Source organism: Eptatretus burgeri, chromosome 5, assembly GCF_056783735.1.
Source record: "Eptatretus burgeri isolate ZD-2024b chromosome 5, Ebu_testis_v1, whole genome shotgun sequence".
Lineage (NCBI taxonomy): Eukaryota > Metazoa > Chordata > Myxini > Myxiniformes > Myxinidae > Eptatretus > Eptatretus burgeri.
The window spans coordinates 47,206,559-47,233,153 of record NC_140965.1 but is presented as its reverse complement, the minus strand read 5'-3'; the positions used below and the strand labels follow the sequence as shown (position 1 = coordinate 47,233,153).

Below are 26,595 nucleotides of genomic sequence, written 5' to 3'. Positions count from 1 at the left end.
TTATTCTCAAAAAGAATATCACATTTTCTTTGATTCGTTTTCCATTGAGTTCCACCTGAATATTTCCTATGAATGGGTGAATTGAGAAAAGTAAGGGGAAAATAGGGGAAAGGGAATGAAAGGGGAAAAAAAGGGAAAAGGGAAAGTAAACTTGAGAGAAAACACAAGGGAAGGGGATTGGTATGCAGGACATTAGGGAGATTGATAGGAGGGAAAAAGTTCCATTGTCTTCGAGTACATCACTTGATGACGGCTCATTGGCAGCAAAATTTGTCTTCAATATCAAAACACTCAATATCTCATGTGAAGCTTCAAGGTAGATTAATCAATTTCAAATTGAAAGTACAATATATGAATGACTGTAACAGCACTCTGTGGAGTGAATACCTCCGCCAAGCTGAAAAGTTTACGTTTTGTATCTGATAGGTCGGATCTGCATCCAGACCTTAATTAAAACCTAATCGGCTTGTTCTTGTCACCTTCCCAACTCATCCACTAAGTTTCCTCATAACCCGTCCAAAACATTTTGAGATATTGTGCTACATATCGCTTTTGGCCAATTCAGATATCCTGCTCACAGACAGAAAGCCAGACAGAAAAACAGACAAACAAACAGGGGTGAAAACAAAATCTCCGTCGACCTTCGGTGGCAGAGGTAAAAATAAATCTCACAGTGAACAACTAGTGCAAAGTCAAGAAAAAGGGATTGCATTTAAAATAATGAAACACACATGTTCACGTACCTTGGCTTGGCTTGGCTTCCACCCTTGAGAGTGACTGACAGCGCAAGCTTGAGATGGTGCTAATGCAGCTTGCGTGAACACTGACGGGCCACCACGGCTCCGAGAACGCAAAAGGCCCAGAGCTGTCCTGGCAGAAACTCCAGCCGGATTGAGGCAGGGACCAGAACCAGTCTGGGACCGAGGTGGTGTCCAGGAGTCGTAGGCTGAAGATGATGGGACAGATGAAGCAGCGATGAAACCTGTAAAAGGTCGTGGCCGGCCGGTAAGGAAACACCAAGACGTGGCAACTGCCGTGTGAAGGCTGGGTAACAATATGTGTTGGAGCTCCGTAACTGCTGCAATAACCACAGTGCAACTCTGAGGAGTGCCCATCTGTAGCAGCGCCACTCGTGGCTTGCTACTGTAGTCAGACGCCTGTGCTGTAACGAGTGTTTTTGATATTGATTGTGGGGATGCACACGCTTCTTTCATCTCGACATCTCCAGGACTGGCTTGTCCACTCGGCAATGTTGATGGGCTTTCTGGCATGCCTTCTGACATGCGCTCATCAGCTGGGGACTTGAAGCCTGAGTGGGAAGTTTCAATTACAGTCACATCGGTGTCACTGACATCTTCCTGGCTTTTGGGTGGGCTCTCGCAGCCAGCTGGATCATTCGTGCAAAGTTGACGTACGAGGAAAGGCTTTCGGGTTCGTGGCATCTCAGGTATTGCTTCCCCTTTTGAACAAACGAAAGGTTTCTCATCACCAGTTCTTGTCACATCATCAGCTGGTTTGTCAAAATCATCATCCTTACCAGAACCTTCACACTCCTTTGCTCGCTTCTCATGCCTTTGGCGCTGCATTTCAGTTACAATTTCTAGGCTACTGGATGGTGAGAGCACTCTCTTGCTGCTCACCGGTGCACTTTCTGGAGGTAAGGCGGTCAGTGGCAATGGGGCGGCAAGTGGTAATGAGGAAGCCTGTGTAATACACCTCATCTCCACACCAGGCCTTGTTATAGCATCATTACGGAGCAAGGCCCGTTGCAAACTGGCTGGCACAATATCAGAACCGGAGAATCTTCCACCCGTCGTTTCTCCATAAGTAGATCCAAACCGGCAAATGACGACGGCAGGATCACAACCTGGAGGTCGCCCACCTGCTGCCACTGCTAATCCATGCATCGCTGTCACATGTGTCGCCTTTAAGCCATCTCCCGTCGCTCCCTGAGATGGCAGACGCACAGGTACGATAAATGATGCAAGAGTGCGCAGTGGGCTCGGTGAGGAAAACTGTGGCCTATTAAACTGCAATCGGACATTCGGCTGCATCTGCATCTGCTGTTGTTCCAACTGAATAGGATTTCGGTCTGGTGAAATGCAATCGGGACTGACTAAGGGACTGGACAACCTGCTATAACTGTCAGAAACTGGAGCATAGAAGGGCTGGTATAATGGCAACGTAAGTGCAGCAAGGCGGGTTGGAGGTGGCTGAGACAGGAATAACCGCTGTGCCTGCAACCGCAGCAGCTGCTCATATAAGGCTGATGGGTATGGCATGCGAGAAAACCGCGAATGCTGTATTTGCAATGCATTCAGTGGCGTGGCTGGAATCGAAGGAACTGAAGTTTGATGAAAATGAAAAGCAGCTTGCTGTGATGATGAAGAAATTGTCTTAGAAAGCATGGAAGTAATTGGTGACATGTATGGATATTGAGAAGATGCTTCTGTCAACCCTGGTTGTTCTTCAGGACAAGAAAGAAGTGGAAGCTTCTTGGTCAATTCTGAGCGAGATAGCTGAGTTTGGGAAGGCCAAGAAATTTCCCGAGACACTATATTTCCACAATCTCCACTTCCATCATGGTGATATCCGCTAAGGGAAGCCTGACGTACAAGTGTTGTCCTTCTGCGCTCACTAGTCACCCGAGAACCTTGCCATGGTGGTGAATCAGCTGCCGTAGGATGTTGTAACAACACTTCATAGTCAAAAGATTTGCTTCGGCCCTCACCAAGGAAAGCTTCTGTATGTTGAGGCCGTGAAGCCTGCTCAGAAGCTGATCGTCGCATCTCTTTGATATGAAGGTGTGTCCGATGATGGTGATGGTGTGGTCCAGGAACTGTGAGGAAAGCTGCCTCTTCAGACCGTGGCCGTGCCTCCTCAGGGGTTGTTTCTGGACGATCATCCAATTCCACACGATCAAGGGAGATGGAAAGGCTGGAGCAGCGTGACAAATTGCTCTCCAAGCTAGGACTACGTGAAAGAGATCCTGACAATGAGGAATCGGTGCTCGATTCGAGTGACGAGTTACACAGCTCAGCGAGTCGTAATCGCTTCTTTTTTGGTGGCAGCTTCTCAGCTGGAAGCTGGGCTAGTGTCTCGCTGCGTCGTGGCCACTGAAACTCCTCCTCAGATCGTTTATCTGGTTCTTTTTCTTGTTTTTCTGCTGCCTGCTCTAAATCGGGCTCTTCTGTTACCAAGATTTCTGGCACCTGAATAGTACTCTGGCGTACAAGTTTTCCACTAACACAACGTAATGCCTGAAATTCTGTCCCTGGCCCTTGTTCACCTCCTCCTCCACCACTATCTTCTGATGTTGACTGCCACAAATGGCTACCATTATCTGACCATATTGGAATTTCCATTGTGTCGCCACGTTCAAACGAGCCAGGCTGACTCAATGATTTGGTATGTTGAATTACAGAGATCTCATTGTTGTTCCCTGAGGTGTTGTGTCTACCAAGGGCACTTTCAAGACTTAAGCCTCTTCTCGGTCCCATCGCCGCAGTTAGTTTGGTGGAAGGGAAGTTCAAGTTGTCTTTTTCTATTGTCAGAGGTAAAGATGGTTGCATCATAACAATGGCTTGTGCGATTCCTTTCTCTTGGCTATCAGATCTCTCAAATACATCTTGGTCTTCAGAGCACACAGAGTTTTCCTCACTATATCCTAACAGTGATGATGGTTGTGATAAACTCCCTTTTGATGTAACATCATCATCATCACCAACACTTTTTTCCTTGCGTCGTTTGCGCACCAATGGTGAACGCTCTGTGGTCATTGGAGAATCAGGTGGGTTTGATTCTGTACTCAAGCTTTGTGAATCAGTTTCACCAGAACCACTGGATTGAAGTGCACGTGACTTTGCAGAATGGTAGTGCTTATGGGTGACAAAAGGCTCAGCAGTTTTATACTGCAGCTGGCATGTGCCACACTCATACTGCATGCCACGCTGACCTCGTGTTCCCCACCAAGAACTACAATAATCCATTGCAATGCTAGGTGATGTTCTTTCCAGACTTGGACCAACTACAATGCTCTCTTGGCAGCCGATCGACCCAATTCCCCAACGACCTCTGTCTAATACCTGCCGCTCACCACCACTTTGACTTTCAGACATTGCTTGGCCTGGGAGTTCCACAGCCCCTTGACGGACAAGCGAGCGGTGGTTGGGTGCCAGAAGCGCCTCATTTTCCATCCCTGACATATGCTCATCAAAAGAATGGCTATTGCGGAATGGACGCCCCACATCCACCTTCTCGTTCTCATTCCCAGGCGCCGTTATTGTTACCATACAACTGGGCATGGAATTGCTTCGAAATAGGCCTGAGGATTCCGTGCCTGGAACTTGCAAAAATTTGGCTTCGCTTTTGCTGCTGGCTGGACTATCGACAGTTTCAGTGGTATGGTCAGACTTTGCCTGTCCCTCATTTTTTGAATCAGGAAGCCAATAAACATCAGCTTGACGTAAAATCGCTGCTTTGCGTGAGGTGGCCTTCGTTGTCGGTGTAAATTCCACCTCAGTAGACATGGCTTTCTTACCAGTGTTCTGGTATGCTATAGTTTCAGTTAACCTCTCCGGTCCACCCTTGTCTGGAGGTGACCACAAACTTACAGGTCTGTCCCGACTTACTGCTTGCACCACAGCTGAAGACCGACGAGATGTCGCGGGAACATTCCGGCCAAGAACAATGTCTTTATAGGAGAGAGGGATTTCACCTCCAGAGCTACATGTTGGATGCTCAGCACTTTCTGAGCGTGAAAAATACCCTGAATCGGTACTACTTTTGCTGCCCAGTTGACCTGGACGTAACAAAGTGCTCGTTGTCTGTGGAAGCTGCCACTGATTCGATGCTTTTGCCATCCACGCAAGTTTCTGCTTCATGACCCGTTGCTTTGATGTGTTTGGCATACAGAAAACTGTTGGAGAAGCTGATGATATAGCTGGTACAACAACTACACGAGGAACACCACCACTACTAGTGCTACTTCGAATAGTGACAGAAGCCATATCCACACTCCCCTTTCTGTCGCCACTAACTGTGACAGCATCATCAAGAATGTTAGGCTTTTGTATTAATACCGGGTGTGATGCTGATTGAGCATGCAGTGGTGAAGGAGATCTGCCCTCCAAACAATTGATGAAAGGCGTGGTAACCCCGGCTGGGAGTCCCAAAGAATCACCATCTGTATCAGAGCTATCATCAGCAACATCTGAGGCAACATCAATGTTGTCGGGAGTTTCTGTGGCACCTCCACTGGCACCCTCATCACAAGAAAATGAAGTGTCCCCAGAAATTGAGCGCTCCGATGAGAGAGATTCTGACCACTCAGAACTGCTCCCAGGTCCTCCTCCACCACTAATTCCACCTTCATCTGCTGTCGATGCAAGGCCAGCTCGAACAGCGTGTGCATGTGACTTTCGATGTTTGTACAGGTTGCTCTTTGTTTTGAAAGCGAAGCCACAGGCCTGACATGGATATGGGCGCTCACCAGTGTGAGATCGAATATGTTTTTTCAATACGCTCGGCTTGGCACAAGCCCGCCCACAATAATGGCAAACATACTTTCCCAGTTTTTTCCCACGTCCCTCACGATCACGTACTGGCCGTCCCCTACTCGGGCTTGTTCCATAGGCACCACAAGTGTTATACATCCGTGGAAGCTCTGTAGAAAGCTCTGATTGTGATCCCCGGATGAGAAGACTGGAAGGTGGGATGGCTATGGAAGTCGGGGAAGCAATGGCAGATGGAGGTATTGCTGGGTAAATGTATTGCACAGTCCCACCACGAAGGCGGTAGCGAGGTCCACCACGTAAAGCCCGCTCAAGTCGGGCTTGTTGAGTCCATTGGAGGTGTCTTGGTGCACTGGATGAATCCGATATGGCCGTCACAGATGTTGTACCATCGACTTCAGGAGTTGCAGGTGTTGCTGCAGAGTTTCCACAATTTTGCTTTCTGGGACTCAAGTCTGGCTCCATTGCCTTCAGGAGCAGGTCAAAGCCCTGACTGATTGAACTTGAGTTTGCCTCCGAACTCTGGTTTGCCGCCACCAGTGTCCTTTCCCCACAACATTCAATATCCTGACTCCCGTCATTTTCTGCTTTCTCGTCAGGTTCAATGTCCGGCTCACTAAGTGCTTGGCGATCCGTGATGCCAGACATGAGCTTTGGGTCCTATTACACTTTTGGAAAAGTCATGCTTTGGCTTTCGAACAAGTATTGAGATGCAATCGACTTTGGAGTAGATGGTGGAAATGTCCTTTGATTTCTCATAAAGCAAATTATAAGCATTGTTCCATCAGTAGAAGTGCCTTCAAAAGCACATCGTACATAGAGTGCAACTTGGGAGTGAGACCAATGCTGCTGATTAGAGCAGTTATGTATATACAGTACTTTGCCAGTCCACACAAATGGAGTGGGGGAGGGGAATGGAGGGGGCAAATAAAATCAGGAACCTCCTTCAGAGACAGGATAAGTTCTGCTGCACCGCTTCTTCTTCCTTGTTCGTTCGTCTAAGCTCACAGTCTGCAGAACAAATAAGAGGACATGCAATATTAAATAGAGCACTCACCACGGATGTTTTCACATGACCACAGCTTTTCAAAAGTTGTTTGTACAAATAAACCAATGGGCTGTGCATCATTACATGTACATTTTGGATTTGAGAACAAAGTATATAAAGGTAATTCTGTTCTTTCAAAGCCAGATATACTTATGCATTGGAAAATGATAAAAAGCATTGAAGTTTCTTGGACGTTTCTATTGTATCTCATTTCGATAATGACTTGAACACCTCAAATAAATAAAAACAACATCAACATCAAGACTTTTCATTTTGCAGTGTAGGGTTTAAAGCTTTTGAAGGAGCTTGTACTAAAATATCATTGACAATTAAGTCTGGGCAGGAATTTTGTCATGGTTTACTCTTCATCAAAACACAATGGGGGCTTGAAAAAGTCAACCAACAATAAGTCTCCAGCTTAATGTCCTATCAGAAGTATGGCACACTCATTAACGCAACACCCTGTCTGCAAAACACAAACTTTTCGAATTGGGAATAAAACTCAGACTGGATGGCTCAAAGGCAATTGTGCTAGCTCTGTGCTATTGTGTCAGACTACTGTCCAGCTCTTCATAGTTGCAGTTCATAAATATCTCATGTCATCTCTGATGCCTGTCCCTGTAATACATCATTCTCACAAAAAAATACTTAAGCAATAAAAGTTAAAGTTAGAGGCTTGTATTAATTTTATGGCACGTTCAAGCATGTTCATATTTTGGTTAAAAAGCACCAGCACATTTGAGCTGTACACTCCGTAAATAAACATGATGTAGGTGGAAGCCATCGTGAAGCTGTTATGTGAAAACAATCTGGCTGTATGAAATGAACATGCAAATGGGCAAAGACGTGAGTGTAAAAAAAAATGATCACAGATAAATTTACTTTGGTACAAATGGCATTAATATCAGGTGTGACCACCAATGACCCCAATACCAGCTTGCACACATCTTGTCGTCAAATAAATCAGATGATCTAGCTCTTGCCGTGGGATGAGGCACCATTCCTCGACCATGGGCCACTTCCAGTTGAGCAAGAGACCAGGAAGGCTTGGCGACAACTAATATCCCTCCTTAGAATGTCCCAAGCATGTTCAATCTGATTTAACTCAGAAAATAATGCAGGCCAGTCCATGTGAGTGGTGTTGTGGTCCTGAAGTACAATGTTGACAACATGTGCATGGTGTGAACATGCGTCGTCATCCATAATGATCAAGTTGGGACTTTGCTGTTGGGTCAGAGGGATGACTATGGGCATAATGATATAATCCCTATAATCTGTCAACGGTAAAAGCACTTCTCCGAATTATGACAAAGTATCAGTTTTTTGGCCAACTTGAATGCCAACCTTTACCATGCCTGGTGTTGGCTTAATGGTTAGGGTGGCGGGCTTTGGATCCTAGGGTCCCGAGTTCAAATCCCGCTCAGCTGTTGAATTAATACCAAGTGTGGTTAACTCGACCTGTCCTCCTTCCAAGGTCGGCAAAATGAGTGCCAGCTTGCTGGTATACTGTGCCGGAGTGGCGACCCGTCCAAGATTGTACTCAATAGCCAAGGAGACTGCTGAAGCAGCACCAACGCTCTGCACAGAGTATGGTCCCTATATATATATATATATATATATATATATATATATATATATATATATATATATATATATATATATATATATATATATATATATATATATATATATATATATATATATATATATATATATATCCCATCAGAGCCTGGTGTTGGCGCAGTGGTTAGGACAGCGGCTTGGGATCCAAAAGGTCCTGAGTTCAAGCCCTGTTGGGCCACTGAATTAATACACCAGGGGGTTGACTCAGCCTGTCATCCTTCCGAGGTCGGCGAAATGAGTACCAGTGTACTGGGCCGGTGTATACCCCGGTTAAAATAGGTGTACCATATCCCTGTGTCGTAAGAAGTGACCAGGGTTGCGTCAGGAAGGGCATCCGGCATAAAACATGTGCCAAATCACTATGCGGATCATACGGATGATCCGCTGTGGCGACCCCTAAAGGGAGCAGCCGAAAGAAGAAGATATATATATATATATATATATATATATATATATATATATATATATATATATATATATATATATATCCCATCAGGCTGTCTCCACCAAACTGATCATGATGCCGAAGAGCACAATTAGCAAATCACTCTCCAACTTGGATATATGGATTCTCTCACATCCATCATTTAAGTATAGGCAGAACCTTGGATGTTCAGTGAAAACATGGCACCAATGGTTCAGCCTCCCGTTGTGATGTTGCATCACCAATTGCATGTGCTGCCATCAATGGTGCTGTGTGAGAGCTTTTCACAAGGGATGTGGAGCAGTGGTCTTTTGGACCTCATGCCACTGACAAGAAGCCTGTCCCAAACTGTCTGGGTCGAAATTTGATGGTCGATGGGTGGCATGCAGACATGTACGCAGATATTCTGTCGGAGATGTGACTTTCAGGTGATTTTCTATAATTACTCAGTCAGGTGAAGATAATTGTTATATTATATGTTACACATGTCAAATTTCCAGATTTGGATTTGTTTCCTCAATAGTCATGGTTCACATACAATTGAAAAATTAATGTCTGAACTATGAATTCATAGTTTATTTCACTGCTTCAAAATTGTTTATTATTAAAAAAAACTTTGGGAAGCTTAGAGTATTTGACACACTTCAGGGGATTAAAGTTTGGCATGAAAAATACATTTTCTTGGCAAGTTGTGATTGGAGGGAAAGAGCATATGCCGGTTCATGCAATGCTAGCAATGCGGACAGTGATATAAGGAATGCACAATGGATTGGTGGCTGGCCATTTTCTCATGAATGATGCTTGAAATTCATAACACTTGTCTTTAAAATAAATATCCCAAGGAAAGTCCGTACAAACTCAGCAAGGAACACTTTTTGCCAAGATAGTGATAAAATTGAGACCTCGGCATATTAATGAAAATATTTATGGAGAAGTGGCTTTAAGATATGCATCAGGTATAGGGAACAGGAATCAGGACTGGAAAGAGCAAGATCAGGTATCTACATAGGTTGAGCTGTGGGCAGATATGTAATAAGACAAGTACATCATACGATGAACAACGTGTGGGCGTTCTTTCGTCACTGGCATCCAATCAATCCCCAGCCCACGCAGTGCTATTCCAGGCCTGCCTTCCCCGAAGAGAGTGCTCCTGCAACTTAATTGCTGCCAAGATCCTTTTTAACCCATGCATTCCCTTTTGTGCTTAACCCCTTTTCCCTTGCTCCATGCTTCTTTATGTATCCGTCCCAAAAGCAAAAATCCGATAAATCCACCAAAATAGCAACACAATCCACTAACCAAAGAGCTGATTTGTTACTTTCCCAAACATAATTTTTTTTCTCACATTCCTCTTTGCCATAGAAGATCTATTGTCACGGTGGATAAGCAATTAACAGGCTAGGCCTCCTGAGAATCCATCAAATAATCTGCCAGCATCGTCAAATATAACAAAGAGTCTAATCTGGGCCAAGACACGAATCAACAATTACCACTTTTCAGCTCGTTGAGCCATTTGCTAACGACATGGAGCAGAGCAGTTGAGTAAGGTGGGTCAAAATGTCCTTTCCATATATATATATATATATATATATATATATATATATATATATATATATATATATATATATATATATATATATATATATATATATATATACACATATACATCCTCCTTGGTCCTTTTTGTTCCGTATACTGAATAATCTTGATTTGATATGTCACACTACACCATCAGCCAAAGAGCCCTCTGATGGAAGTTCAGGATGGGAGGGGGCATCATGCCCCAGGTAAATAGGTTTCACAAAAGGGGATGACCTGTTTAGTATTGCCATCTGAGGAGATAGCACATGATTCTGGGACTTTGGTTCAAATCACATAAGACTATGTTGATTTGTTCACTACTGTCCTTGTAATTCCAGTAGAAGTACACCGATGTCTCCTATTTATTATTGTCTCGCATGTGATTTATGTACAAGCTCATCCACAACCTTCAGATTGTCTGAGAAAAAAAAAACCCACCACAAATATAGAAAGAAATGCCAAGGAAAAGAGTTGCCTTGGATACCATAATGACGAGACATCCTTTTGAAAGGGAAGAATTTGTATGGTGATTAAAGCAAACTGTCGATGCTCTCTGAATAGATATGGACAACTGCCATGTTCAAAGCACTCAGGACACAGACCCACATAAGAACAGTGGTGACAATATTATAATGCCAATTCTACACATCTTCATAAACAATTAAAAAAAAAACTTAAAAGATGCAAATAAACAGTGTCTAAGGCTCAATCAGGAGCTTGCAAATAAATTACATGCATGAAAATAACAGGACACATGATCGCCCTTTCACTTGAATCACAAGGACGTGGATAGACAAAGGCAAAGTCAACATGATATCTGGGATTGGAGTTTGGGATCTCAGCAACATGAATTTGGTACTCAAATGGGAATGTGGAACAGGACAACCAAATTTGATTATCTCAATGACAATTAACTAACACTAAAACGATATATCAAAGTTGAATATTTTTATTTTTTAACAATGAATGTTCTTCTTCCTCTCTTCCCTTTATAAGGGATCAGGACGAATGGTACCAAGCTTCTGCCCTGTCATGAACACGATACACGTCCACTTCCCTCTGTCCCAAACTTATTGATATACCTCTTCACACAATTTGCCCATCTCAACCACAGTCTACCTCTTTTCCTTCTGTCTCGCTTCCTGAACTTATCCTCTTCCTTTGCCATTTTCTCTTCCTCCATCCACACTAAGATCAATTTTGGCTGGCATTTTACCAATCTCCAGTTCAATTTAAAAAAAAAAATCAATTTTTTGAAACTTCAGTTAAAAATACTCACAAATAACACGATTCAAAAGTAAACTCGAGCGAAGTCGATGGCGTGCCATCGCAAAGCCACGCTTCCCGAAAGCTAAGTTGAAAGATGGCAAAAAGTTCCACCGGGACTGATGCCATATCAAATTTTGAGTTAAATTTTTTTTTTCCATTTTGACTCACGGTTCATTCTCCACCACAAAGGGAATGATCCGGGGGTCAAATCAAAAAATTGTTATGTATTCTATGCTTCTGCCATTGTTGATTGCATATACTGTATAAAGGTTCATTTAAAAATCTTTAAAAATGTGCCTGAAATTGCATTTTTCGGTCTTTGACCTTTTAATTGCACCTCATGGGGAAGGGCCAAAAATGGAACTGCTGCTGCACCTTCTTACCATGCGGTGATCATAACAACCAAGAATGGTGAATTTCTGCCCAATCGTTTAGGAGATCACGTGACTGACGGACAGACAGATAGTGCCGATTACATTATTCCCCCGTTTTTTTTCAAAAAGCGTGGGGATAATAAATTTGGAGCTCCAATACACACAAAAAAAAAAGAGTATTCCCAAATTCCAATGACAAATTCCTTGTTGAGATAATAAATGTTGTTGGAAAGAAATTAATGTCATGCTTTTCTACACCAATGGATTAATGTGTGAGCAAAATTTCCAGCCCCGTTTAATTTGGCTTTTGAGTTTTACATGCATGTCAAACTTCGTCGGAAAATTTACATGTGCAGAACAATTTGAAATATAAATCATCTGTATTCCATCGCTGCATTTAACTTTTCCTCGATATTAAACTTTGCTTCAGTTCATGAATAAAAGTAAATCAAAGAAGCCAATGTGAAGAAAAGCAAGGAATTTAACCAAGGATAGCAAGCCTAAAGGCCCAGTCACACCTTGACGTTTTAGCCATGTTATGCCGATTTTTGAAAAATTTGTCTAAAACGCTGGCACACGTCAAATACGTTTTGGGTAAGTTTTGGAAACATTGAGAGCACGCTGAAAAACACTGCCAGACGTCGTAGTACGCTGGCTTTAAACGTTGTACTTTGCGGTTGTCCTCAAATTTTAGCATGCTTGAAATTTTACGACTTATGCCGGCGTATGACTCACACGTTCCGCATAACGCTGGCCATAAGTTGTAGGCACGTTACGCGATCGTTGACACATGTCGACACACGTTACTTGTAAGTTAATCACAAGTCGAAACACGTCGAGGAAATGTTTAGCGTACCCGAAACTTATTTCTAACCGATGAGTAACGTGTTGTAGGCACGTTATGCGATCGTCGACACACGTTACTTGTAAGTTTTTCATAAGTCGAAACACGTCAAGGTAATGGTTAGCGTCAGTGTTCCAGACTCCCTGGTTTTCTTTTTTGGTTTTTTTTCTTTGGTATGACGGTGATGTTGACACTTCGATTTCTAGTGCGGTTATAATTTAAATTGTTGAGCGGCAGCCTATTAATTATATTATATTATAACCGCACTATAAATCGAAGTGTCAACATCACCGCCATACCAAAGAAAAAAAAATCCAGGGAGTCTGGAACACTGACGCTAACCATTACCTCGACGTGTTTCGACTTATGAAAAACTTACAAGTAACTTTTGTCGACATGTGCCAACGATCGCATATCGTGCGTACAACTTATTCCCATCGCATGCGGAACGTGTGAGGCATATAGCGAGTACGTCGTAAAATGTTTAAAATTACAAGACGTACTCCACTTACTACGACGTATGATAGCATACTTTTGCGTTCTATTCACGTATACCAAACTTACCCATACCGTATTCGACGTGCGCCAGCGTTTTAGACGCATTTTTCAGAGGTCGACATACGCTGGCAAGATCGCCAAGGTGTGACTGCGATGTTGACACTTCCATTTCTCCGGCGGTTATGATTTGAATCGTTGTGCAGCAGCCTTTTAATAGGCTATGCCACGTGATCGTCGGCGATACGTGCAGCGCGCTATGCATAAGTTAGACTATCGTTGGGCATAGGTTGTGAACGCCGACAACAGGCTAAGCATTCATTGGTATAAGTTATATATAAGACAAAGAAAAGTTCTGCGTCCGTTACTAATATGTTATGCATACGACCAACTCGTTATGAATACGTCCGAATCTTTAAAAAAAGACATCAAAAGTTCAGCGTAAGCCAGCGTTTTACATACATTTTGATACATTGCCATTGCTGGCTAAAACGTCAAGGTGTGACTGGGCCTTAAGGTCGGCAAAGGCTGTTTCAGATTCCAAATCAGCACATGGCCCATGATGCTGGGATTCCAGGTTCAAATCCCAAACACTGTGTCGATTCATTGTCTATCCTTGTAATTCAAGTTGTAACGTAAACTGAGGTCTCCGATTGCATCTTTATCCTCACCAATTTATAAAGGGATGGGACAGGCTATCGTAATCAGTCTGCATCAGTGGGTGAGTGTGTGACTCCACAAGCAGATCTACTTCAATAAAAATCATTCATTCCCAGATCCAACGGTATACCCATGACACCGTAGGTTTTTTTTTTTTTGAATAATGAAATCGGAACAAAATTCTCTTTCACCATAACAAGTGAAGATGCACAGAATTCACGCAACATCCGCAGCCAAAACAAATTGTGTCGTGAGATAAAAATTTGCACGTTATTCTCAAGCAGAGCAGTGCACCTCAGAACACAGGCTTGACAAGTGCCTGGGTAACCTTAGTCACAATTTGAACTGGCAAGTCGAGTCCATGGTCCAAGGTGTGCTGCAAGGCTTATGGGCTCCACTAGCATGCCCAGGTGACCTCTGTTACATTTTAAGCTGGCTAGTTGAGCCAGTGGTCAGAGGAATGCTACAGCATCTGTGAGATGGACTAGCACACTCTCACATGCAGCTTGGATGCTACTGTTGCATCATTTATTGGGGAACAACTGCTGGATCGGGATCAAATCAGCTGTGCCGCTGATGCAGTGCCCCTATTGCCAGTACACGTGCTCATTTCGCCGACCTAGGAAGGATGACAGGCTGAGTCAACCCCACCTGGTGTTAATTCAGCAGCCGACAGGGCTCAAATCCTGGGATCCCAAGCCAGCCGTCCTAACCACTAAGCCAACGCCAGGCTTCAGGCACTCATCAAAGGAGACGTTAAACCGGCTGTCCCATATGCCTGCATTCACTGTGGACATTAAAGTATGGTGATACCTTGGCGAAGTGGAGGCCGTAGGTGTGCTGGTGCCATACCCAAAGTTTATAAGTTTCTTAATTCTGCATAAGCATGAACGAGACTGTAAGAAACTTAAAATCACGAAAAAAACATTTCAACAAAATATCTAACTGTTCTCTGGTACCTTATCATATCATGTAATATTTCGAATAAACAAACATCATGCTACCCAGTATGATCTTCAATCCATGATCAATGGCTAAATGACCTCATTCATCTTCTAACAAAAGGCAAAAGTTTCAAACACTAAGCTCCCTAAGTTTTGGTCTTTCATCAGTCAGCAGAATGATGAATAGATTGTATTTATCAATAATCATTGTAGTTCCCTTAAACATTTCATGTGACAATAACAATGTCAAACAAACTAAAATACTTTAGCAATACTTCATCAAACTTTTATTTCTTGAAGTGACTAAGACATGGAGAAGCTTGTTCATAGATTGATCACATGTGATACCAGGCTGAAAACAATGACTATTCCACCATGGTAACAAATAGCTAAAGGCAAGCTTTGAAACCACTGTGACTGTACAATTTAACACGATATTCCACCAATGTTCATCTATCTTTGAACAAAGTTTTTATCTCACGTGACAAAATATTAATTATTTATCACTCGTCGAAACGAATCTTCTAACCATCAATATATGACCCACGCGCACCCTCCAATCTCACTCGATCCACATCTACCTCCAAATCCAACATTATGTTCCTGCCACAAACCTACCAATACTATCGCTCAATCTCAATCTAAGATAACAGAGTTCATAGAATACCATACCCTGCACAGTCTTGAGAAACAAGGACCTGGACAGGGTCTGCAATGTCAAATTGGATTGGTTGTGATGATTGATATAAAATGCCATAATATTTTGTCCATGTACTGACACTCATTGCAAGATTAACTAGATGCGTTCCACAAAAGTAGTATGTATCGTGAAAATGCATATCGCCAAAAAGATTTTCCCATAGAAATTGTGTTATAAATCGAAGGTGCATTACTGAGGGGCTGATGTTCAGATACCTTACGTAACCAAACATAACCTAACCAAATACAGACACAATAATTTGGTATATCAATAAAGAGCATCACTAAATATATAATTAAATGAATGCCTATTATAAATACATCAAAATAAAAGAATAAATGAGTACACGATGGTACTCAGCACTATATTCACCAATAACAGAAGAGATTTGATGTCGAGGCCGAGAGATGTGTTCGTGGGAAGCTAAAGTAATAGATTGGTGATACCACTTACCACGAGTGCTTGATGAAGTAGATACAGGTCATTTTCCACTCATAGGTGTTGTCGAATCACATAGGTGTTGTCAAGATAAATCACTCACAACAAAAGTTACTTGATACCATTCAATTATGATGCCCAAAGTACAGTACGATGACGTGTGCAGATGAAAAATAAAAAAAACATGTTTAATGGCACCCCACCAATATCTATGTTTATATATCTATATCTGTATCTGTATCTATATATCGATACATTTATAAATCTATAAATCTGTATCTGTATCTATGTCTATATATCTAAATCTATATCTGTATCTGTATCTATATATCTATATATATCTATATATAAATCTATAAATCTGTATCTGTATCTATATATCTATATATCTATATATCTAAATCTAAATCTGTATCTGTGTATATATTATATATATATATATATATATATATATATATATATATATATATATATATATATATATATATATATATATATATATATATATATATATATATATATATATATATATATATATATATATATATATATATATATATATATATATATTCGGCTGGTGCCATCTGTCTGTCTGTCTCTCTCTCACCCTGAAACACAGCAACGCTCCTCGGAAAGAAAATAATGATCAGCAAACGTTGCTTCAAATTAATCACAACCTTTAGGGAAATTGTATTTATCTTGCCAAAACGAAGTTTTTGCAAGATATGTTAGTCAGCATTCTATGTTTTTTTGTTTGTTTGTTTGTCTGTAATCACGTATAAAAAATTCTGCAGAGCACAGTTTTCATCGGAAATTTTTGTAACTTCGCATATCAGAGGCCTATAGAGGTCCCTTTCAGTGCACAAAATTTTGAAGGTCAAGGTCAAAGGTCAAGGTCACTTTGGCGCAAATCAGGGGAGTCGACGAAACCCTTATTTTTTGAGTAATTTTCATCGGATCGTCTTCAAACTTCATGGGAATATAGTTCATGGTCTGGCGCTCAGCTGATTAATTTTTGGTGGCGATTGGCCTTGACCTTCATATGTTTTGTTTTTTTTTTTGGTCTGTAATCACGTATAAATCACTCTGCAGAGCACAGTTATCATTGGAAATTTTTGTAACTTCGCATGTCAGAGGCCTATAGAGGTCCCTTTCAGCGCATAAAATTTTGAAGGTCAAGGTCAAAGGTCAAGGTCACTTTGCCGCAAATCAGGGGAGTCGACGAAACCCTTATTTTTTGAGTAATTTTGATCGGATCGTCTTCAAACTTCATGGGAATATAGTTCATGGTCTGGCGCTCAACTGATTAATTTTTGGTGGCGATTGGCCTTGACCTTCATGGTTAGCGCCTCAGGTCAAACATATTTGACCCCAAGGTCAAATTTTCAAGTTTTAGGAACCATATCGTGTAGTACCTCAAATTGAACACCTCAATGAGTGCTTTCTAGATATGTCAAGCTTGAGACATTATGACGTCATTTGGTGACGTTATGAGGCAAACGCATATTTTTCATGGTTACTCTGCAGAACGATTCTCATCGGAATCTCTCGTAGGCAGATATTCCTCAAGGAGTCGCTCCTGGTGGATAGCAGCTCTGTTCACCTCAGTGTGACCTTAAAGAAGTCACACGTGGTCACCTTTTGGCAAGATACGGGTCACTCTGTGGGTGACATTGGTTTATTTTTTTTTCAGTCGGACCAAAAATTGAATCTGGGTGGTGTATAAGGTAACAGACCGCTGCTTTAATCGCACCCAAATATTTTTAATTTTTTTTATTTGCTGTTAAGAAATATGCTGTAACATATTTGCGATAAAGAATTATGATGATTTTGGAATTTCACCATTTTCTCCACAGTATATTTAATCGGCTGATGCCGTCAGTCTGTCCCCTCCCACCTCCCCGAAACACAGAAATGCTCCTCACAGCCAATAAACTACATAAAAGTTGCTTCAAATTAATCAACACCGATGAGAAAATTATACTTATTACCTCCGCCACCAAAGGTGGAAGAAGGTTATTTTTCACCCCGATCTGTTTGTTTGATTGTGTGCAGGATATCTCAAAAAGTTGTGGACAGGTTTGTTGTGTGACAAGGAAGAACTGATTCGATTTTGGTGAATAACCGCATCCGGATCCGACCACTAGAATTTTTAAAGTGATTCTTCACCAATGAGAGAAAGGGCCAAAAACAATATATAGCACGATATCTGAAAAAGTTTTGACGGATTCAGACGAAACTTGTTGGACACATTGGGTGTGTGACAAGGAATAATTGATTCAATTTTGGTGAAGATCCGAATCCGATAAGTTTTTTTAAGTGATTCTTCACCATTGATAGGTAGGGCCGAAAACGATACATAGCATGATATTTCAAAAATGTATTGGGCCTGATATGTTCTTGTGGATCAGGCTTTGCATGGCGGAGGTATGCGCTCTACCGAGCGCCCTTCGAGTTAAGTAAGGGTTGATTCAAATTAATCCAAACCTATTGGAAAATTACAATACTGCCTCAATTTAGCTCTTTCAACCAGCGCAACAATATAATGCTTCCTTTTATTTTTATTATGTGGAATTTTTACCACAGGCTTCCAGCTAGTTTAGTCATATTTTGTTGATTTGCAATACAATAGAACTGTATCCTATTCATCATCTTCACTTTGCAATGGGATAATCCCCTTTCATTCTCACCATCGTAGCACATATGCTACCCCTTTTAGAGATGGCAGCAGAAATGCATTTCAGTGAAAAATATGTGGTGTATAGTGAAAAGTGTTCATTACTTTATTCATTGCGCATAAGAGAGAATGTGTTTATCAGGAGTGCATATAGCGAGGAGTTCCTGCACTGCTAAATGGAAGGGTTTTGAAAGTGCCAAAAAGGCGATTATTTATATTCTCGTGTCAAAGTTTTCATTTGAGATTTTAGAGGTAGTCGGGAAAAAAAAACTTTTTTCAGAAGTTTACTGCAGTTGCCACAGCATCTTTTACTCCAAACTATTTAACAATTAACATGTTACATACTTACATTAGTTCTTCATGCCTGTTGTTTGTGTCCTTTATGACATCCTTATGAACAGTGTTTCCTGTTTGGAATGATTATTTATTTTGTTTGACTGCCAGATGCAACAAATTACTTCGCTCCTCTCTGCACATGCTCAATTGGAACGAATTCAGAGCCAAAGTACTGCTAAACTACAGCTTCGTTTTTTCCGATTCGTGTTCAAAATATAACATTCAATTGAATTTGTTGTACCTCGATCATAAACTGACGTTTGTAGACAGACAGACAAAGTGAACCAATTGCTTAACTCCACTTCTCGCTTCACATGCACAGGGTAATAAATCAGGAACCTCAGACCCAAAGTATCCATTTCAAGCCAACTATTTTGCTGTTGACTGTCTCAGTGATAAAGGAGTCGTGGTCTGTAGTTTCTTAAAATGTTTTCTTACTTGCTATAATACATCTTCCAAGCTGATTGCATATCTCCTCACGAACCCTGGATCTTTGATTTATCAAAAAAGGTGGCATTGTCACTAATCATTGCATTGAGGGGAAAGTTTCTCAAGGTCTTTTCAGTGATGTTGCTGTCCAGAAAAAGCGTCGATACTCGCATGTAAAAATAAATTATTTTACAAAAAAATGTACACTATTTTACACCAAAAGAGCACCATTTTATGAAGAAAGAACAACAAAATGCATGCTATCTGCTCGACATATAATGCATAGTTAGTTCGATCTGGGCATTCGACATTTAATGCATGTTTAATCGAAATTTCCAAAAATAAAAAGTCATGAAAATGCTTCCTTTGAAAGGTATCCAGAAAACGGTGTTGTGCTTCGATATACATTTTTGGTTGAAGAAATATGGCTCAAGTGGATAGGTATTCAAGTAATCTGTGTTGATAATAAGGTACAGACAGACTCCCCTCCTCCCCTCAATTGTGAATTTGTATTCAGAAACTTTTTAATTATCTCTCAAAATTTCTTAATAAAAAAATGGGGAACACTAAAAAGCAAATAGGGCTACCACCATCACTTATAGGAAACACACTCACCTTTTATCAGTCAAATCTGGGTTTGGTTCTCAACTTGACTGTAAAAGAGTCACCCTTGTGATTCACAGGCAGAGTGTTGTCTGCATCAATGAGTACTACACCATCTGTCGGTCGGGTTGTTAAGCAGGGTACCCTGGCCACCAGCATAAGTTGGTGGACATTAAGACCCCACGGTGTCTTTCACAAAGAGTAGGCCATTGTGTGCTGGCACCCTTGCCAAAATCCAAACTCATGCCTTAATGTGCAGGGGTAGTGTATCAGTGGCACAACTCCACCTCAGTAATGACACAATCAGTGGAACCCATTCATAATCGAATCAAATTCAAATATGTATTCACTCGACAGTCAGATATACTGCTTCGGGTATCCTGTTGGGTATCCAAATAGGAATCGACACAGCCGGATATCCTGCTTTGGTTGCCAAGCTTTCTCTCTGCCTGTGGCTTAAAAGGCTACCTTCATTCCTGCATATCTGACTTCCTTCACTCACCCAGTCAATGTGTTCCCATCAATGGGAACCATCTCCTCCCATCTCCCAATGCAGGCTAGAGTTTCCCAAAGCAGTGTTTGGGCCCATTCTTGTTTCTCAACTATATTATTCACCTCTCTGCAAGTGCTCTGGAAAATGCTCTTCATTTTTTCAGATGACTCCATTGTGTCTCTTCATTTTTGCAGATTGCGACTCGAGTCCTATCCCTCTACAAGGTAAACAGCAGTTGCATCTCTGTCCATTCATCTGGAGATAATTAGACTCTGTTCTGATAAACAAGCTGAATACCGTCTTCTGACCATCACCAGCAACTCTGGGATGCATGTGGTCTTCCAGGAAACTGCTCACTTATTTTACAGAGTACACCATGAATCAAAACAGAGAATACCATGAATGAACCCGACGTTGAATGAAAGCTGACTACCAAATGATGTTGATACTTGGGCAACCGATTACCAGACAATATAAAACAAGCTCAAATGAGCTAAGATCCTCGTCCTCTTAATGATGACATCATAAAAACGAATATGACGTCGTTGTGATGTATCAGGTTTGCGATAAATTATTTGTGCTAATGCCCAGCTTGATTCCCGCAAACAAAATTCAAAAAGCTTGCCTAGTTTCGGAGATAATGGTATAGGCGATTTCCATTAGCGGCGATATTATGGCGTCACTTTTTTCTCGGAAGAATTTCCAAAATCGGAGATGGTTACTGCCTGCGCATGGGCTTTCTGCATATACATGGCAAGTTTCACGAAGATCCGATGAAAACTCTGGGCTGTGAAACAAAAAATGTCAAAAAATAGGAATGACGTCATGAAAATTGATATCACGTCATAGTGATGTATCATATGTGTGGTAATTCATCTCTGCTAATGCCCTGTTCGATTCCCACAAACAGAATTCAAAAAGCTTGCCTAGTTTCGGAGATAATGTTTTAGGCGATTTCCATTAGCGGAGATATTTTGACATCATAACTTTTTTTCTAGGAGGATTTTTCAAAATCGGAGGTGGTTACTGTCTGCGCAGGGTATTTTTACATATGTACACCAAGTTTCAGGAAGTTTCGATGAAAACTGTAGGCTGTGAAACAAAAAAGTCCACAAGAAGAAGATGAAGAACAACAACGTAAGTAAGACTTAGAGATCGTCCACGGGGATCTAAAAATATCAAGAATGAATACCATGAATGAATACCATGAATGAATACCATGAATGATCAGGTGTGAAATAAAAGTCGATTAACATATATGATGTTGATGATACTTGCGCAGCCGATAACCAGACAATACAAGCTGAATACTATGAATGATTGCAAGGTCAAATAAAAGCCGATTACTGAATGATGTTGATAATACTGACAAAGCCGATGACCAAACATAACAAGATGGTGACTATGCGCGACCCCCACCCCTTGTATGTCATGACGTCGATTTCTTTGATAAAATAAATGTAGATACAAATTCCTGCCAGTTTGACGACACAATGTCAGGTGACATTGCAGTTAAAGACGACAGAAACACAAATACAGTAGACTAGGTGTAAGTCGGCAGCGTGTAACTCGCCACTTCGCCTAAGTCGGCAGCGTCAAAAAGTCCCGAATTTATCTCATGTTAAATCCCTTTGAATAAAGGGTCATCCCTCTGTAAGTCGTCATCTCTAAGTCGTCACTTCGTCTAAGTCGTCAGATGTTGTCCATTCCCGCGTAATGGAAACTCAAGTAAATTACCACTCCTAACTCGTCACATGGAACTGCTGCCTCGTGAGAAGCCCGATTTCATGGAATCGTGATGCTCGCTCATTGGTGTACACCGCCAGTGATAGGCTATTTATAACTGCGTACACACGTTGATCGCACTGCAGGCAGGACAATGGCGACTAAGCGTAAGCTTACAACTAAAACCTACCAAGAAAAATACGACATTATCCAGTTTTGCGAGGCAAATCCACTGATGAAGAAAACAGACATAGCTGAGAAGTTGGACATCAAACGGCAGACATTGAACGATATCTTGAAGAATAAGAGCAAGATATTTGGACAAGTGGAGAAGATCGTGAGGCCAGTGGGAAGTGTGAAATGCGTGAAATGTGTGTCCTTTGAAGATGTCGATGACGCGCTCATCATCTGGTTTCGGCAAATGTCGGCTCAGCCAAATATTCGGTTTCGGCCGATTCGGCCGATACTGTCTTTCGGTGGAGGATTGCCCAGCCAACATCATGGAATACAATGACCGGTTTGAATCCTTTCTCATGCACCAGATGCCCAAGAGTTTGAGGCATTCAAACATAACGGATTACTTTGCGAAGAAGTAAAGGACCGATCCAGCTTAGTGTTGAAGTCCGATCATGGTTTTATATTGGCTTGTTTTGTACATTACCGCACTCACTTACACATATGCATTGAGTGGTAATCATCACCACGATGACTGTGTGTCATGTAATTTGTCACCATACCATCACCGATGGTATACGAGTTGTCTTTCAGAGTTGTTCATTATCTTTACTTTTGATAAACTGATTCATGAATTCCATCTTTGCTTGATCACGTTCCAACTCACCAACTCACCCCCACCTATGCCCCCAGGATTGTGTTTTCCTTTTGGTACAATAGCCGGCTCTCACACATATGTGTCCAGGCCACGAGCGACTTCATCCTTCACCCCACAGTCATCATGAATGTTCGCATACGCGTAAGTCGTCACATTTCTAAGTCGTCACTTTTTTCTTGGTCCCGATGGTGACGACTTACGCCTAGTCTACTGTATATCCATATCTTAATGAAGACATGTCCAAACGAAGACATTTCCTTTATGCGTGACTGTGTAAACGGTGAAAACCGACTGACCACGTGCCTGAGCATGGCCTAACTATGATTGACAAGAGCTCTGAAGCGCTCGAGCTGCGATTGGTTACTGATCTCGTGGACAGTCTGCCGACCAATCTGACGACCAATCACAGCAATAACGTAAATGTGAAGAGGATGAGGAGGAGAAAATGAGGAAAAAACAATTTGAAAACCCCTCCGATTGACAGAGTCAAATGTCAGCGTAATAAAGCATGTTGTTCAATCCTCAAAACATTTTAGAGTCTCACCCTATCAATTTGGAATGATCGTCAAAAATGAACCTTCTTCTTCTTCTTCTTCTTTCGGCTGCTCCCGTTAAGGGTCGCCACAGCGGATCATCCATATGATCCGCATAGTGATTTGGCACATGTTTTACACAGGATGCCCTTCCTGATGCAACCCTGGTCGACTCTTGCGACACAGGGATCTGGTACACCTATTTTAACCAGGGTATACACCGGCCCAGCACACTGGTACTCATTTCGCCAACCTCGGAAGGATGACAGGCTGAGTCAACCCCCTGGTGTATTAATTCAGTGGCCCAACGGGGCTTGAACTCAGGACCTTTTGGATCCCAAGCTGCTGCCCTAACCACTTCGCCAACACCAGGCTATATCGTCAAAAATGAACCTACCTATGTATTTCCATGGTCATCCGCATCTGGTGGATAAGGTTCACTCACTTTAACCTCTTGGTCCCACCATCAGTCGTGACCTATCCTGGGCTAACCACATCGTAAAGATGGCCTCTAAAGCCAGCCGCAGACTGGGCACCCTCGGTCGATCCAAGTTTTTCCTTGGGAAATCAGAACTACTCAGAGGCTACAAGGCCATGTCTGTAACTCAGTGGACTGTATCAAAATAAATATCTCTCAATGATGTGTTTGTGACTAATTTTCATTCGATATCTGGTCGGATATGAATATATTTATGAACATAGACCCCCAGAGTCGGGAAACAAAAGGGAGCGCAAACTCGGTAAATAGATTGTGCCAAGCTTATAAAAGGTATTAGTTAGGGTTAGGGTTAGGGTTAAATAAGATGAATCACCAATCTTCCATATCCAGAGTGGAATAACCAAGATTAATGACATGCAAGAGACTGAGTCTGGTCACCAAGTTTTGTTACTGGTTGTAAACAATACACCACCTCCTCCTCCTTCATGTGCAGCACAAGGCTGCAAGTAGCATCACTGGCTGGAGGCACAGCTGTGACACAGATGTAATGCTTCTGCTTCCAGTACACTGGTACTCATTTTGCTGACCTCAGAAGGATGACAGGCTAAGTCAACTCTACCTGCATTAATTCAACAGCCCAACAAGGGCTTGAACTCAAGACCCTAAGATCTTAAGCCAGCCACCTATCCGTTAAGCCAACACCAAGTCTGGTCAATGAGTATGAATTAAAGCAATTAAACGATCATTTTTTATTTTTTCCATGTCATTTATTTTACAGAGTATACATGCTCAAAATATCATCAAGCTCATACAAACAACCAGCTCATGACTCGTGTAAACCTTTTGAGTATTAAAGGCTTGCACATAACTAAGGTCTATGAAAATGACATTATGACGTGACACTTGACTTAAGACTTTGACTTGCCCTCAAAGACTTCAGACTTGCCTTCATGGACTTGAGAGTTACTTGAGACTTGGCTCAGGTGACTTGTTGACATCTCTGCAATGGAGTACTGTTCTTTGCTGTGGGCTGGCACTCCAGCAACACATCTGTCTCTCCTGGATTCTGTGGAATCTGAAGCTCTCAAAATTATTGGAATCTCCCGTGATGAAGTCAAAGCACGAGAACTGTTGCTCTCACATCACAAGCATATCAGTGGTCTCTGTTTTCCACCGTCTATTCTTCAACATTGATCCCTCTGCTCTCTGAGTCTTCTGACCATCCCCAGCAACTCTGGGATGCACGTGGTCTTCCAGGAAACCGCTCGTTAATTTTAACTTCCAAAATTTAGGTTGACTGCACACCTCAACTCTTTTATTTCTCACTTCTCCCACCTGTGGAACCACCTTTCAGAGGCCATTCTGTCTCACTCTTCTCTATAGGACTTTAAGCAAGCAGTACACTGCCATCTCATGTAATCCCCAATTCTGACCTAGATGATCTTTATTACCTCGAGTAACCTTTCCTAACCGAACAGTCTTACTTGTTAGTTTCAATGTTTCATCTGCTCCTCTCTTTGTCTCTTTTTCTCTCCTCTATCACTTCACTCCCCCTCCCACCCCCCTCTCTCTCTTCCTTTCATGTTCATTCTCCCCATTCTAGTTGCGCCCAATTGTTGCTCCACTACACCACTGTTGATTAACCTTGCTCTTCCATGAGCATCACTCTTGGGGGGGGGGGGACCCTGCAAATTCGAACTGAAGGAGGATACACAATTCAGACACCACGAGTTAAACCGCCCAATCATGGTTCAATAACATGGAATATTATACGCAAAGTCTCTGAACTACTGTGGCGAACAGTGAATGCCTTTATAAAAGTATTTGGCATGCATAGACATTGGAAGAAGAATGTCCAATGGGTTTGAGGAAAGAGTTAAATGATTTAAAGGCAACGGCGTGCTCCACTGTAAATAAATAAATAACTTTTCAGAATCCAATTTCATCACAGCTGAGATATCCTATGAACCGATAATTGCATCTCAGATTTCGCAATATGAAAGGGTGGAAATAAAACAAAAGTGCAAGCACGAATGACACACGACCTTCTCAAATCGGGCAGAATATTTTCAGAGAAGATCAGTGTGAGAGTTCCCATGTATTTGCAAACGAAAGCCAAATATTAATTGTAATTTCAAAGCATCGAAAGACAGAATCCCTGAAACAAGATCTGCAAAGCTGTAGCCAGGCCACCGTTCCCAAGAAATAACATCGTTCAGACGGTGCAAAGGCGCCTCGTCCCGGAGCCTGGAAGTTTTCCGAAACGTCCTGGAGCGCTGCCAGCTGGGAGGTTTAGAGACGTAGAACACATGGGGACGTGGAAAGACACTTGGATATAATAGGTTTTTGGATGAACGCAGGCACATATAAACACAAAGAAAAGTTGCTTGGACATTTCTTGAAACCTCAACTAAAACCAGACAAGCAAGGAATGTCACACTGTACTGTAATAAAAGCGTACGCTATAAATTTATTGGAGGTTTGAACCCCATGGAAAGTCACCGTGGTCGACACAGTCGGATATAATTAAAAACTTTCAAAAACCCTACACAGTCATGAACATCTCTGTAAAGAATTGCATTTCATGAACAGCCTTTTTGGGAATATAGAGCATA

At 41.9% G+C, this 26,595-nt stretch overlaps 1 protein-coding gene across 22 annotated transcripts in view; it reads right to left on the bottom strand.

Annotated features, from left to right (window-relative positions):
* Positions 1 to 26,595, bottom strand: part of HIVEP2 (HIVEP zinc finger 2) — a 321,024-nt gene that overhangs the window by 86,575 nt on the left and 207,854 nt on the right. For all 22 annotated transcript variants that reach the window (XR_015058307.1, XR_015058309.1, XR_015058308.1 and 19 more), the window contains one exon: positions 744 to 6,524. Coding sequence is in view for 19 of the 22 variants with exons in the window: in XM_085881721.1 (XP_085737847.1) it covers positions 744 to 6,161 (5,418 nt within the window). In the remaining 3 variants the exon portion in view is untranslated. The remainder of the gene's footprint in view (positions 1 to 743; positions 6,525 to 26,595) is intronic.